Genomic DNA, 14,621 nt, shown 5'->3' with positions numbered 1-14,621 from the left:
ACTTCTTTTGTCTTTAATGTACAGGTCCAAATTAGTTTATTAGGTGCTCATGCTGCTGTCAAAGTATATGCATACTCCTGTATAATGGAAGCTTCAGAGAAGGCAAAAGAGGGGATAGCTTTGATGGCACTCTTGGCCAAGGACTTCGACAGATTGAGACATTTTTGGATAGGCCTGTTGAAAGATTTTATTGTTTTGCGGATCTCCAGAACATCTCAGCTTCAGGCGGTAATTCTCTGGCCTGGAGCATTCACGTCTCTATCTAGAATTCAAGTGAACAAATTTCAAGACATGTCACAGGATATCTCGTGTTGAGTTTTCTGCCCTTCTTTCTTGCAGTTGAAGTATGCTCCTTTCTTAGGTGGACTGTTGATGCCAGCAGTTGCATCAATAGTGTATCCTTTTCTTGATGAAGTTTGGCCAGTCGTTGTCGAGGCAGTGACAGTCGATGCTATCCCAGCTGCCTCATTGACAGATGCTGCTGGCAGATCTACATGTCAGGCTCCTGGAGTGGATAGGGATGCAGAAACCTTGTCCCCGTCAAGTTCTCAAAGGATTGCTTTATCCGCCGCTGAATTTCATCAAGTCTGGGCACTTTGTTTTTCAGTTTTGTGCCAGAACAATATACATGGCACAATCAAGACACTTCCTTCAAAGACATTTCGTGTCACCTCCTTCAAAGCAAGTTATTTGGGTAAAGTACCAGGTGTTTCAGACTCCCAGGTTGTAGGACTTCGTGGAATTCAATGTCTTTGCAAGGAAGGATTCTATCAGCCAGACATGCTTTCCTGCGATCTATGCCAAGAACTGCTCCAGGTGAGTACCATATTGGGGGCTTGGGCTTCTCCAAAATTTGATTGATAGTTGTCAGCTTATAAATACAGACTTCTTCTTTAACTGTCTTTGAGGTGTTTTGCCAGCTGTAGGATGTCCTCATCAATGACAATCTTTTTGTAAAATGAATTTCTTGATTTTTATAAACACAGAAATCTCTATGTGCTTTGTAAAAAAGATGATTAGGATAAGAGAACACACTCTTTAGGTCGTTACTAATATACAAGTTCTGGTTGTTGGTAAAGTTATAGTATGTTCTCCATGTTCCCATGTGTTTTCTGATGTATACAGGAATTGAATAGTGGATAGATACACTCCAGAAAGCTATTTTCATATTTGGATATAACTATTGAAGGCTTGTCATTTGGCATTCGTTTTGCATAATTTCTGTTAGCCACAATGCTGTTTACCACCTATTTTGTTGTTCAGGTGCTTCTCGCTGTAAGCGTCAGGACCTGTTTATCAGCTTCAGCACATATCATACCAAATCTGAAGCAGGTTGGTGGAGTCTAGAATGCATTGCACTGTATCTTTATGAGACACAAGCCTTAGCTTGGAAGGCAGAATAAAAACCTTTCAATTATGCTTCCATGAAAACTATATGTAAATTATTAGATTTGAGGTTATTTGAAAAACTGTCATGATATTGAACTTAAATTGAAGTAATGCATTTGCAAAGGCAGAGACACAGCTACAGACAATTATTCACTTGTGACGTGTGTTTCCACAACATATCTAAACATAGCACAAAAGAATGTGTAATCTTGATGCACTTGTAATTGTCAGTCCATCAGATTTCCGATGAAATCCATTGAGTATTTATTATTCACCTTTGTAACTCAGGTACTCCAGAGCTCTCCAAATGAGTATTTTGAGTGCGAAGATTTTGTGCTGATAGCAGCAGAAATTTGCATGCATTATGCTCATCAAGCATTACGCAGGTCCGAATATAATCTCTTTGAACAGCAGTATTATTGCATGTAGGAATGTCTCATATGAATGGTTTTTGCATTGTGTTTTTGAAGCCCCTTAACTGAGCCGTAAGTTTTTTTTAATAAAGGGAAGGCTATCATATATGGTCTTTGGATAATTGGACCCCTTTCATTCAAATATGTGACGTACTAAATGTTTGGGCATTTCAGAGACATGTTATGAAAGTGGTGTAAAATAATATGTAATACTCTAATAGATTTCTAGAGGTGAAAAACCATGATTTCCTTAGCTTTAAAAGAAGTCAAAGACCTTTTCAACCAAGCCTTGCTTCCCTTGCCCTGGTCAAGTCTAATTCATGCTTGCTTCTACTATGACCATCTAGCTTGAGTAACAAAACAGCTTACAAAACACTAGGCGTTTGACTCTCCACCCAGTCATAAAGCTAGTCCAAGGGCCCTTGAGTTGGAGCTCTTGGTCACTTTCAGGGAAGAGAATCCATGACGGCATGTACTATTGTCATGGCTCAACGAATTGTCTCTAACACACAATCTTTCCTCTCTCTTGCTTGGTCTGCCAGGGCTGCCCCCTCGCTTCCTTCCTCTTCTTGTTCGTGGCGGAGGCTTTGGGCTACTACTTGAGATCACAGGTGGCAGGCCTCACAGGGTTGAGGCTCCCAATCAAATAGGAGCTGCTGCTGCTAGACTCTGAGTTTGTAGATGACATAGCCTTGTATGTAGAGGGCACCACGAGTTTGGAGAGAGTCAAGGGAGCCCTGGCTATCTACTGTGAGGCCTTGGGTGCGTGGATCAACTAGACAAAGTCCATACGTTTCTTCACAGGCTCTAAGGAGACACAAGAGATTCGAGAGTGAGGGAGCGACTTTGGCTTCCGATGGATACCGCCGGGCCAGACAGCGAGATACCTCGGATGCCAAGTTGGTATTGATATTACAGTAGAGCAGCAGATTGTCCCGATCTTCGAGAGTGTTTGGCGCAAGCTTCTCTATTGAAGCTCAGCCAAACTCTCCGTAGTGGGATGTGCCTTAGTGGCAAACTAGGTCCTTCTTGCCACGGCTTGGTATATCGCCTCCTGCTGGTATTTTCACAAAGGGTGCATTTTCACAAAGGGTGCATTAGGCAGCTCCAACGGTTGGTTCGGAACGTTCTTTGGGCAAGAGCGGACGGCACGAGGAATACTAGAGCCCGGGTCGCTTGGCAGACGGTGATCATGCCACAGGCATTGGAAGGCTTGGGTATCATTGATCAGGAGATGCAGAGCAGATGCCTCTTGGGCAAGTTGGTTGTTCGCAGCCTCACCCCAGGTGTAGAGCCTTGGAAGCTCCTCTTACCAGCGAGGGCTTCTCAGGAACACTCCACGCACTGGGGGGCAGTGGCAGCATTCACACAGATGGATCTTCTTAGAGGCCCCCCTTACGGGGAAGGGTTCCCCCTTGATGAGGAGTCTCCATAGGGTCTAGCAGAGATTAGTAGGGGGCCTCATTCGTGCTCAGCCCAGATGCAAAGAGGAGTTCGAGTAGCAGTCCCTTGTTTGGCACCCAGAGATCAGAGATCAAGAAGGGCGTATGCTTGGGCAGCGGACTCACATTGGTTGGGCACAGTGGGACAATGGACCAACCGGCTCCTTTGGCAGATGGAGCAGATTACCCATGGAGGCAGAGGCGAGGCTTGGCGCGTGCGCGCATTTGCGAGAGGCATGGCAACGGATGAGAGAGATTGACCTAGCCATCCCTGAGTCCTGGTGGGAGGACTTCGTGTGTGGATGGACAGCAGTTGGTTGGGCGAGTTTTCTCGCACTGGTATCCCCTTGAGGAGGATGATGCAACGAGGTAGCATGCAGCCTGATTTTTTTCGTGTAGGACCTGGAGGCCTACTCTTGGCACTCACTAAGAGAGGCCCAGAGATGGATGGGAGTATGGAATGGGACTCATTGGTAGATGATCAAAGTGGTGGGACGTTTTGGGAAGGAGTGGCACATTGACCCTCCTAGTATCTCAGAGCAGGATGTCCCCAAATGGTGCCTCTGGCTTTGGGAGGGTATGCCCTTGAGGGACGTCCAGTGGGATCCGAGAGAGTGGTTTTGGCCCTCCATGGGTGGCCTTGCTGAGCAGGTGGACGAGGTGCCCTTCTTTTCCTACATGACACGGAATGGCAGGAGGCTTCAGATGGACTCTTCAATGTGGACCCCTTCGAGAGGGAGAGTCATTGGGTGACCTAGAGAGTGCGCCGGGAGGTTTGTTCCAGGTGTTGCACGCGGTTATGGTCGAGTTTGCGGCCAAGGAAGATGTCCTACTTCTTGTGGCTGGCCGCCCACAGAGGCTTGCCCATCGACGTGTTGTTTGAGCAGATACGGGTGGAGGGGCAGTGTCATTTCTGCTTTGCTGGTTTGCTGGAGACGATCTCGCATTGCCTCTGGAGCTGTCGTAGCACAGCAAGGATTTGGATGGGAGCCCTCAGGATTATGACCCGTATGAAGAGCCTTCAGAGGGACTACACATGGGGGATGGTGGCCTAGTTGACTGAGGGAGGACACGGGTTCCAGATTGATGAGATCTCCCGAGCTTACCAGATACAGGGTAAGAGCATTCAGAGGATAGAGCTCGATGAGGCGGTCCCTCCTAATAGCCTAGTTCCTCCTCCTCCGGAGGAAGCGTATGGAAGGTAGTAGCCAGTAATACTGCGTGGAACATATGGGTTGCTCGCTGCAGCGTGTTGATGGGTGAGCATCCGGTTCCACCCTCGGCTACCTTGGTCGCCATCTGGCAAGATATCATCTACACCCTCTGCTCCACCTAGGAGCGTGGGACCTCAGGCTCTAGGGTGACTGTCGCGAGGTGCACTCGATTCTGCAAGGCTTGGACTGCAAGAGTTTTTTACATAGTCACTCCATGAGGGATTCACTGGTTGTATAGTCCCCTCACTTGGTTGTTAGCCCCAGTATCAGAGATCCCCTAGGCAGTGAGCTGGGTTTCTCTCGAACAGGCCAGATTTTTGTTTCAGCCTTTTCCGGGTTTTTGCCATACTCAGCACCTTTGGGGCTGCTGTTTTGTATGAAGTCTTTCAAGCACTAGTAGAAGGTTCTTTTCTTTTTCTTTTTTTTTTAAGAAGGAAAAAAAAGGTATCTATTCACTATGTCACTCACTCTAGGACTGCCAATTAGATGCAGAATTGCATCTATAGAATGTGTTTGATGCATATTGATTGGGCACAATATGCCAGTGCACTACATAGGATGGGGTTGAGGCCCTAGCTTGTGTGAGAAGCTACCAGGAAGCTTCCTAGGAAGCATCTTCCTCTCACCTGCTCACCTGGGGTTTGCTATTGTGAGGTTCAGTGTGTGTTTGCAGTTAGTTGCTGCATTTCTAATTGTATGCTTTGATCGTAGCTAGTGATTGGCATTCCATGTAGAGCGTTTCATTGTGTGCATACTACCTTTGTATATTTGTGGGAGGGCATCACAATCTAGTAAGCTTCCTCTGTTTTTTAAATCAGATTCTATGGCCTGTCACTCAGTGCCAGGTGTGCCAGAAGGTCAAGGTTTTTAATGGGAAGTTGCCTGGTTTACTACAACTCCTCAAGGTTCCTGACCAACTCTTTGAGTAGCTCAACATAGACTTCATCACAAACCTTTCACCCTGCATTGGTTCCAGGAACAACATGTGCCTTACCATTGTGGATAAGTTTAGCAAGTTTGTCATGTTGATTCTGTATAAAAGCCCGATTGATGCACATGACACAGCCAGTTTGTTTCTCTGTTTGTGGTATCCTATATGTGGCATTCATAGGGCCATTGTGTGTGACAAAAACTCAAGTTTTCCAGCCAATTTCGGAGATCTTTGTTTGACAACATTGGTACAAAGCCTAATTTTTCTAGCAGCTTTCACCTTCAGTCTGATGGCAGATAGAGATCTACAATTAGTTGGACTTCGATTTATCGAATTGTCATGTAGATACATAGTCTCAATGGGGCAGTTCCTTTTTGTTAGTGTAGGGGATCCTCAACAACCCCCTTTCAACCAATGTGGGTAGGACTCCCTAGAGAGAGAGAGAGAGAGATTCACATCTTTAAAAGGCCAAAAGATCCTGTGATACCAAAGAAACTAGAATGAACTCAAGTACACACATGTGATACCAAAACTAGAATGTGGATTTCTGCAAAGCATTTGATACGGTTCCGAGAGCCCACCTCATATGGAGCCTACAGGATTTGGGTTATGGCCAGGAGATCATTTGGGCTGTCATGGCGCTTTACGAGAGAGTCTCAGGCAAAGTCCGGGAAGGATCTGGGTGGACAGACGAGATCATGATTACTATTGGGGTCTTATCATCTACCTTGTTTGGCCTCTACATAGATGAGCTCGAGACAGTGATGCAGACATGGGGGGGGGGGGGGGGATGGATGTTCTCTTGTTGGCACGTTGATTTGGATATTGTTGTACGCAGATGATGTGGCTCTTTTGTCTTCCTTAGCAGAGGGGCTCTAGAGACACCTTGACACACTACAGTAATTTTGTGAGTCCCATGACTTGAAGGTCAACCTGGGTAAAACCAACGTTATGATCCTCAACACATCTCGAGCCATCATGAGTCAGGAGCAATTCACGTTTGATGGGTCACGTGTTGATGGCTCTTTTGTCTTCCTTAGCAGAGGGGCTCTAGAGACACCTTGACACACTACAGTAATTTTGTGAGTCCCATGACTTGAAGGTCAACCTGGGTAAAACCAACGTTATGATCCTCAACACATCTCGAGCCATCATGAGTCAGGAGCAATTCACGTTTGATGGGTCACGTGTTGAGATAGTTTCATCATACACGTATCTTGGGGTTGTCTTCTTCGGACCCATCTTCACTATGAGACCTGCGACGCATGCCCATTTGAGCAGAGAATATGCTTCATTAGCCAGACTAGAGAGGGAGTGCTTCCGCTCGCACTTTCAAGATCCACGGATCAAGGGGTTGCTTTTTAACTCCTTGGTCCGCCCAGCAGGGATGTATGGCAACCCCTTCTGGGGACCAGACTTGTCGGATATAGAGTGGGCTCATGTGGAGCGGCTATATAGGTTCTCATGCTATCACGGACGATCCGTGGTAAGTCATGTTCCTCATGAGATCATTCAGGTCGTCCCCATTACAACTAGATGTTGCATTTCAGGTCATCACGTATGTGTATGGAGTCAGGGAGTATGGGGATTACACTTCTGGATGCAACAGGCTACCATCGTTAGCATTGTCCTCTTCTGTGGCTCTCTCAGCATGAGGGGACCAGAGGTGTTGGTATGCACGCACAGAGAGATGGTTTGAGTGACTAGGGCTCCACATGGATAGACTCCCTCCCTTCCAGTAGAGTGTGGACGCTCTGTTTTCTTCTCTCCGGCCACATGAGGTTATGTTTTCTTCTCTCCGGCCACATGAGGTCAACTAGGTCATTCGCGAGGATCTCTTACAACTACACACATTCCGGACATGGGTGGGACCAAGCGAGCTTCCAGTGAAGCTCAGCTTCTACATGGATCACTACTTGCATATTACAGAGGAGGGGTTCATTGACCCACGAGGATACACGCAGATCCACTTACCCCATTCACTGAGGATCTCTATTGGGCAGTTTCGGGTCTCTTCACATAGACTTCGTATCGAAAGCGACAAAGCAAAGGACCTACCCAGGGAGAGGCGCATATGCACATTGTGTGACATATAGGAGGTTGAGACAGAGGAGCATATCATCTTCAGGTGCCTTGTTTACTATGAGGTCCGAGGACGCTTCTACTGCCTCTTGAAAGATAGCTCTAGGGTTTTGTCCCGATTTCTCTCCTATCCAGACCAGAGATGCCTAGCAGCTTTCAGACCAGAGATGCCTGGCGGCTTTCATTCATGAGGCAGCTAGGCACCGTGAGAGGCTACTTCAATCATGAAGACAAGAGCAGACCTCTCCCTTGACAGATCCCTCTCAGAGCTCCATCACAGAGTTCTTCTCGCCAGATCACAAGGACCTCCACGGCGCGAGACCTCGACATGATCATGACCCAGAGCCAGTGACTCGGGAGCTCAGACGGAGGGTTGACGCGCAGATTACACTTGGGGATATCCCCTCCCTATTCAGAGTCGGAGCCTGGCCGATAGGGGTTACTATAGCCCTTGTTAGACGCAGAGTTATGACCAAGAGATGTCACAGGGCCACACCTGGTAGTGGAGGCATGAGCACACTATCGTTGTGTTCATGCCTCCACTACCTCGTCCACCTTGATGTCCTGATGATGTTGATGATGATGATTATGAGTTTGATATGTAGTCGACCATTGACATGACTATGTTGTACTTAGTACTACCATTTTGCATTGGTGTGGATGCACATTTAGTAGCTCCACCCTCACAGCTCATTTGTACCAGGGTTTTCATAGTCTCATAGACCCATCGGTCTTCCAAAGACTTTAATAAACTCTCTCTCTCTCTCTCTCTCTCTCTCTCTTCCCAAATCAACTCGTCCCTCTAAGGGCAGTGCTCACGAGTACTTGTACTCACTTGTTTTCATTCACATACAAAAAATATTAAATCAACTGCATGAAGAAAAAGACACAATCCTTGTTATTTACCTTTTAAAAAGTATCAAAGAAATGCCAGGTATATTGAGAAATCAAACAAGCACTTTAAACATCCACTCTCTCTCTCAATTCACAATGAAAATATATAATAGTAAGTAACCATGGCAACACACAACACAAAAAGAAAACTCTGATATTAGACTATAAAGAGGCTCACATCTACTAAGTTTTTTACCATATATAAGGACTCAAAGACGCAGACCACAGGAGTGCTGCTAGTCGACAACACCCGGCAGACCACACAACAAAAAACCCTGCTAGAACCTATTATTGGCCAGCCTTTTGAAAGGCCACTGACCCTACAGCTTATGTGACACCAAGCTTGAAGCAATGACTTTCATCAGGTTAAGAAAGATAGCCTCCACCGTGTAGAGCAATCTGATATCACAGCAGAGAACTGCCTTGTCCCAACAATCTCCTCCATTCACGAAACCTCATTCATATCATTGGGCCACCACATTGTTGCCATGCAAGCTTGGTGGCACGTCGTCACTGCATGGACACCTCCCCCTTAATCCTCAGTCCAAGATGTGACCCCTCGAAGATTACCCTAACAGTCCCCCCTCAAGCTGAAGAGAGGAACACCTGCAAAGTAACTAAGAAAAATAAACTTTACTTGAAAACTGTCAGCTGCCCGCAAAGGACCAAAGCTGTCAGCTGCAGCGAAAACAAGCACACACCATACTGCTCCCAAAGAGCCATGTAGGTTGTATGAATGGCCCTATTTGATGTGCTTAATTGTGTAGTAGTTTCTCTTAAGCAAAATGGGGGAGTGAATTTTTCGGCAGCCTTATAATAGGTGAACATTAGTTAGGAAATACAGCTCTGGATGTCCAACTACAGCTGTGTTCTAATGTCTAATCACTGCATGGATCTCTTTCTATTGCAGCTTGATTTGGCTTCACTGTACTGTATCTTGCTCATTAAGTGCAACTTGAGGGGAAGCTGATCCAATAAATTATATGATCTTTTGACAGTGCTGCAGCTGAAACAAGTGCAAGCTTCTTACTGGTTGATGGTCTGACATGCTCCATTTTTCAGACATTAGAAATATTAGCTCAAAGGTCAAGTTGTGAGGTATACTTTTGATTCTGTTTTCAAATAAGACAAGTTTCTTCTGGATATTGTTTAGTGTAAAGCAAATATAATGAATTTTGAAAATTGTGTGTTGGCTAAATAGACATTTTTAAATAGAACGGTGGATTTTGTTTTTCTGGCATCTTTAGTGGATATATAATTTACATTCAGCTATTTATGCTGCAGATGCAGAAGCAAATGGTACCTATCTTGCTGTGTATGGGAACGAATTTTATCACAGTTGCTCCTGTTACTGGAAATTCGTTATCTGTTGTTGTAAATTTTATCTCAGGACTGGCAACATTACTGGTTAAATCAGCCGGTATAATGCATCAGTCTTGTTCATACACAACTGTAGTGTGTGCTTTGAAGCTAAGCTTTTTTGTAAGGATCGAATTAGTTGACATTAAATATTTTTTATGTATTTCTTGATATGATATTGATCTGCAATGGGTTTGCATACAGAGGATGTTTATCTGCTCTTTAAAATCCGGTTGAGAAGTTTGTTGCATGATCTTGCAGTTGAGCAGCAAGCATCCATAATGGCAACTGTTATACAAAATTTGGCGCAATCCTCAGTTATTTGTATTACAAACAGTCATGCAGATGAAGAGCATGCCAAAGAGATGGGAGAGAGTGCATTAAAGCTTCCTGTGCTTCTGGGTTTAATGATAGAAGTTACCCAACAATTTATGGAGGTGCCAGTGGCCAGTTTGGATGAAGTATCTGATAATGTTGCTAGAAATGTAATTCTGCAAGGATGCATTGAATGTCTTCATTCTGCATTGACTGCCCCACAAACTGAGGTCCACTTCCCTCTTAATATATTGTTACTTGATAGCTTTTTTCAGTCTCTTTAAAAATATCAGCTATGTACTACAATATATGTTAATATCTTGGTTGTTGCAGGCTCAGCTGGCTGGCCTCCAGGCACTGCGAACTTTGGCACAGACAAGCAGAGCTCAACACAAACAAGGATTATGTTATGAACTTGTTCTCTTGTTGATGCGGGAAGTTGGTGCAGCTGTTGTCATGGTGGTGTATACCTCAATGAAGGTCCTGATCAGTTTATCATTACATGGCTGAATGGTCCATACATAAAGAAGATCTGAATATTCTGTGTTGCATGTACTTGTATATCCACAAGTTGCTGAACTAAAATTTATTGAATTTGGCATGGGACATATATATTGTGTGCTAATTTGAGAGCATGTGATTGAATGGATACTGTATTGATAATGATTCACAACTGATATAATCAAATCAATATCTAGACGTTGTTAAATGTTTATACGGTTATGAAAACCTGGTCTAGTACAGCCTCACATTTTGCTGCTAATTGTAAAATATATTTGCAAGTGCACAAAGTTGTCTATGACAAGGGAAAAAGATGTGTTTCATTTACTTGATAATCCTTGAGAAGGCATAAAGCCGATATGTCGCCCTTGGTTAATTTTGCGTGTTGTGCTCTTCTGTAGCTGGCATAATTGACCCTCACTCAGAATGTGAAATTGGATTTGGTTTGAAAACGTACATGCTCTTAAAAGCTCATTATGTTATTTGCATTGCAGGTTCCTTTGACCACTAAAGCAGCAACATCAGTTGGTGAAAGCTTGAAGCTATTGGTACTCCTACATTCATTAGTCGATGATGAGGAAGCACAATTGGAAGTTTTCCGTTTGCTTCTACCTGCCATAATTACTGCTGCCTCAGCAGATATGAAGGACGACTTTCAGGTATAGTGCATTTGTTAGAGGAAAGCCTTATATGCCCTTTCCTGAAGACAGTAGAAACAAAGAGTGCACGGTATATATAACTCACTGGATCAATGGCTGGCATGCTAAAATGCTAGACAATGGATCTGCAGAACTGGGTCTTACTAACATGTGTTCCTAATAATGAATGCACCTATGATATCATAGTTGGTGTGGCTTATGTGCAAAAATACTGTTACCTTCATGATTTAAAAACTCTAAGGCAAAATTCGTACTTCTTGTACTACTGATCAACTGTTGTAGAACTTGCATGATTTCTAAAAAGATGTGAGCTTTAGCAGATGTAAAGCAATTGGATCTCTATTTTGTTTGCTCCAGCAGATTGCAGCGGGACTGAGAAATGTGGCTGTGAAATTGGTCACACACCTTGCTTCGCAACCTGGTTGTGCAGGTCAGTTCAGATCAGTGCTTTTGGAGATTCCAATTGACTTACGCCAGAAACTACAGGTAACTGAGATTGTCATGCTCTAGATCGTAGCAATGAAATCTATGTAGCTTTCTTGCTTGAACCCTATCCTTTTCAAAGACATTCCAATTTTAATGCATTCTCCATTGGACGATATGAGAAATCCCGTAGTCTTGAAAGGCACAATGAAATATTTTTACTCTAGGGTAAGGCAAGGAATAAATTTCAAAACAGACTGACTTCTGCAAATGAAAAGAGTTGCCACTGTTTGCAATTTGGATGCAGGACATTGTGCGAGCATCTGTCTCTCAGCAAGATTCCAATTCCAGGCCAATTCCAGTTCCCTCTTTTCCCCTTGCTGCTAAAAAACTAGTTATTCCTTCGATACTGCCTGGTTTGAAGCCATATGCAGAGCCACTTTCAAGTTCCTCCAACCAAACTGAACACCCTGCAGCTTTACTATCGGAAGCCCAGGATAGTTATGATGAAGAGGGTGAGGATGAAGACTGGGATGACTTTCAGTCTCATCCTGTTGTCAGTTCCTCAGAGACCTTTAAAGATATCATGGGTAGGGAAGATCACGATGTTGACACAGAGAATGAGTTCGACGCATTTTATGAAGAAAGGTCGGCAGATGTTTCTCAAATTCAGGTTGAAAGCATTAATGCAAGGATCCATCTTGAAGATGGTGTGGACCTATTCAAAGAAGAGGCTTTCACAAGGAGCACACAGTTTCGCTCAGGAAATGTGGACTTAATGACTAATGGAGAGGATATGATTAATTCATCGAAAGGAGGGCCTTCTACAGATCTTGACCACCTTCCTACAGCAAGCCATGACTTAAGGATAGAGGGAGAAGGTGAGCTCAGCTTCTTTCCAACTGGCACAGAGAGCATTGAGGTTACATCAGCTTCTGAAGAGAGAGCTCACTCAGGAAATGATGACACAGCATTTGATGCAAAAGATGAGCTAGGGTTGCTGCATGAAGACACAGATAATGGAAAGGATGTTCAGGATCCAGAAAACAGAGATGGCAGTGATGGAGAAGAAGAGTCTAGCATTTGGCCACGAGAAGCTTCAGATGAAAAAGAAATCAAATTTCAGGCAGATGAGATTGGAGAATGATTATCAAGTAAGAACTCAGTTGACTCTGCAATAACTTATTCCAGAAAATTAACATTTACAGAGCACAATTGCAGAAGATTCCAGAGAAATTGTGAAAGCAATTCTGAAGATGTGAAGAACAGTTCAGGAACATCTGTGGGCTCTTTGGAGACAGCGACTAACTTCCTCTTCTTCAGAAGGTCAATTGGAGCTCTTCAGCTGGCTGTGACATCAATTCTCCAAGACATACAGACCCTATAGGTCTTCTGGAGGAGGGTGACGGACTTCAAAGTTTACGTAGAGCACTTCAGATGTTGGAGCACAAATGTACCATATCGATCAATGTGAATTTATGATGCAATGTTGAACGTAATGTGCAATTTTAGGATCCATTTGCAGTCAGTAAAATTTGGTGCCTGTTGGAAAGGTCTCATATACGAGATTTATCAGATGCTTAGTTGTGAACGGTCAAATATTTCAATCAGGAAGCTTGCCAATAGCAGCCATTTCCTGTCTTTACCAATAGGGGAACATTGGCTCGTACTTTATCCAGTTTCCAATATAACCACTTTGTTCATGTAATCATATGAATTGCTCTACCCCTTCATAAGGGTAAAATCTTTGTCGTTCCTCATTTTGAAGACTTTCTCCTTGTAGACTTAGTGATTCATTCTCCTACTGTGCAGGAGGTATCATGGCTCAATCCTCCAATACTTTTTGGTTTCAATGGTATGTTGATTGTTTTGTTGCATGTTTTGTGCCTAATATCAGTTGAGACAAGCAAATGTGCTTGTGTATTCAACATAGAGAAAATCTCATCATTGTGTGTCTTTAGCAGTGTTTGTAAAATATAAATATGGTGTTTGGGTTTTTTCTTTTGGATGTCGATGGTAATGGTAGTTCAAGTAGTCGATATCTAACAAAGTTTGAGTACCTAGTCGAATGCGATTTAAGATTTTTAAAAACTCATTGTCATTTTGTCGCATTGGTGTGTTGAGCTCATAGTACATTTCTTTGTCTTTCCAGAATGATGGTAGCATTGATAACATTGTTGGCTTGTTTGAGAATATCCATGCATCCTTTGTTGGGCTTGCTTGGCAAAGATCTCCACAAAATATGACATCCACACCACCAAAAGATTTAGAGTGATTGTGCTTTATCTCACACATACGCACGTTAGCTGCAATAAATGTGTTTTGACCGACCAAAGAAATTTCATCAATAACTAGCAGGTTCACATCTTTGTAAAGTGCAGAGAGGGTTTGCAATGATTTTGCAGATAAAGATTTGTATGAATATGTCATTAGTGGGAGGTGTAGCGCAGAGTGCAATGTGTTCCCACCTACGTTGAATGCAGCTTTTTCAATATAAGTTCGTTTAGTCTTGCTCTTGTTTAAACATCTCTATGTGTTGCAATATGCCAAGTCGGAAGAAGGGACTTGACATCAGATAAGCAATTGGATAAGCAGGGAAGGACGTGTTGCAATATGCCAACTTGGAAGAGGTACCTTGAAATCGGATAAGCAGGGAAGGATGTGTTGCAATATGCCAACTTGGAAGAGGTGCCTTGAAATCGGATAAGCAGGGAAGGATGTGTTGCAATATGCCAAGCCACAAGAGGTGTCTTGAAATCTAAAGGACACTTTCGCATAAAGTTGTCATATTCTTGCTCTTGCTCAAAGATCACTATGTATATGTTTGACTTGGAATGATGTTTGTAGTATTTTGGTGCATAACATCTCACAAACAAAACAATTAGAATACATGCATGTCTCTTTTGAATAAGTGTTTGATGCAAGTGGAAGAATTTTCTAAGCTACATGAGAAGAATAATATATACTTGGATTTGGACTGAGTACAAAGAGCTTTACAA

At 43.6% G+C, this 14,621-nt stretch overlaps 1 protein-coding gene across 3 annotated transcripts in view; it reads left to right on the top strand.

Annotated features, from left to right (window-relative positions):
• Positions 1 to 13,451, top strand: part of SWEETIE (HEAT repeat-containing protein) — a 198,277-nt gene extending 184,826 nt beyond the window's left edge. For 2 of the 3 annotated variants that reach the window (XM_087393941.1, XM_087393939.1), the window contains exons 38-48: positions 25 to 228; positions 340 to 816; positions 1,264 to 1,332; positions 1,678 to 1,775; positions 9,364 to 9,463; positions 9,650 to 9,785; positions 9,986 to 10,269; positions 10,373 to 10,519; positions 11,035 to 11,199; positions 11,557 to 11,685; positions 11,930 to 13,451. In XM_087393941.1, coding sequence (XP_087250067.1) covers positions 25 to 228; positions 340 to 816; positions 1,264 to 1,332; positions 1,678 to 1,775; positions 9,364 to 9,463; positions 9,650 to 9,785; positions 9,986 to 10,269; positions 10,373 to 10,519; positions 11,035 to 11,199; positions 11,557 to 11,685; positions 11,930 to 12,769 — 2,649 coding nt within the window. In that variant the 3' untranslated portion in view covers positions 12,770 to 13,451. The remainder of the gene's footprint in view (positions 1 to 24; positions 229 to 339; positions 817 to 1,263; positions 1,333 to 1,677; positions 1,776 to 9,363; positions 9,464 to 9,649; positions 9,786 to 9,985; positions 10,270 to 10,372; positions 10,520 to 11,034; positions 11,200 to 11,556; positions 11,686 to 11,929) is intronic. The other variant, XM_087393940.1, reaches the window with a different exon arrangement.
• Positions 13,452 to 14,621: the final 1,170 nt, after the last annotated feature.

The sequence above is a fragment of the Dipteris shenzhenensis genome, chromosome 22, assembly GCF_047967505.1.
Source record: "Dipteris shenzhenensis isolate YYH24624 ecotype China chromosome 22, Dip_SZ_1.0, whole genome shotgun sequence".
NCBI lineage: Eukaryota > Viridiplantae > Streptophyta > Polypodiopsida > Gleicheniales > Dipteridaceae > Dipteris > Dipteris shenzhenensis.
The sequence above is the reverse complement of the archived record's forward strand: the minus strand, read 5'-3'. Positions and strand labels throughout refer to the sequence as shown.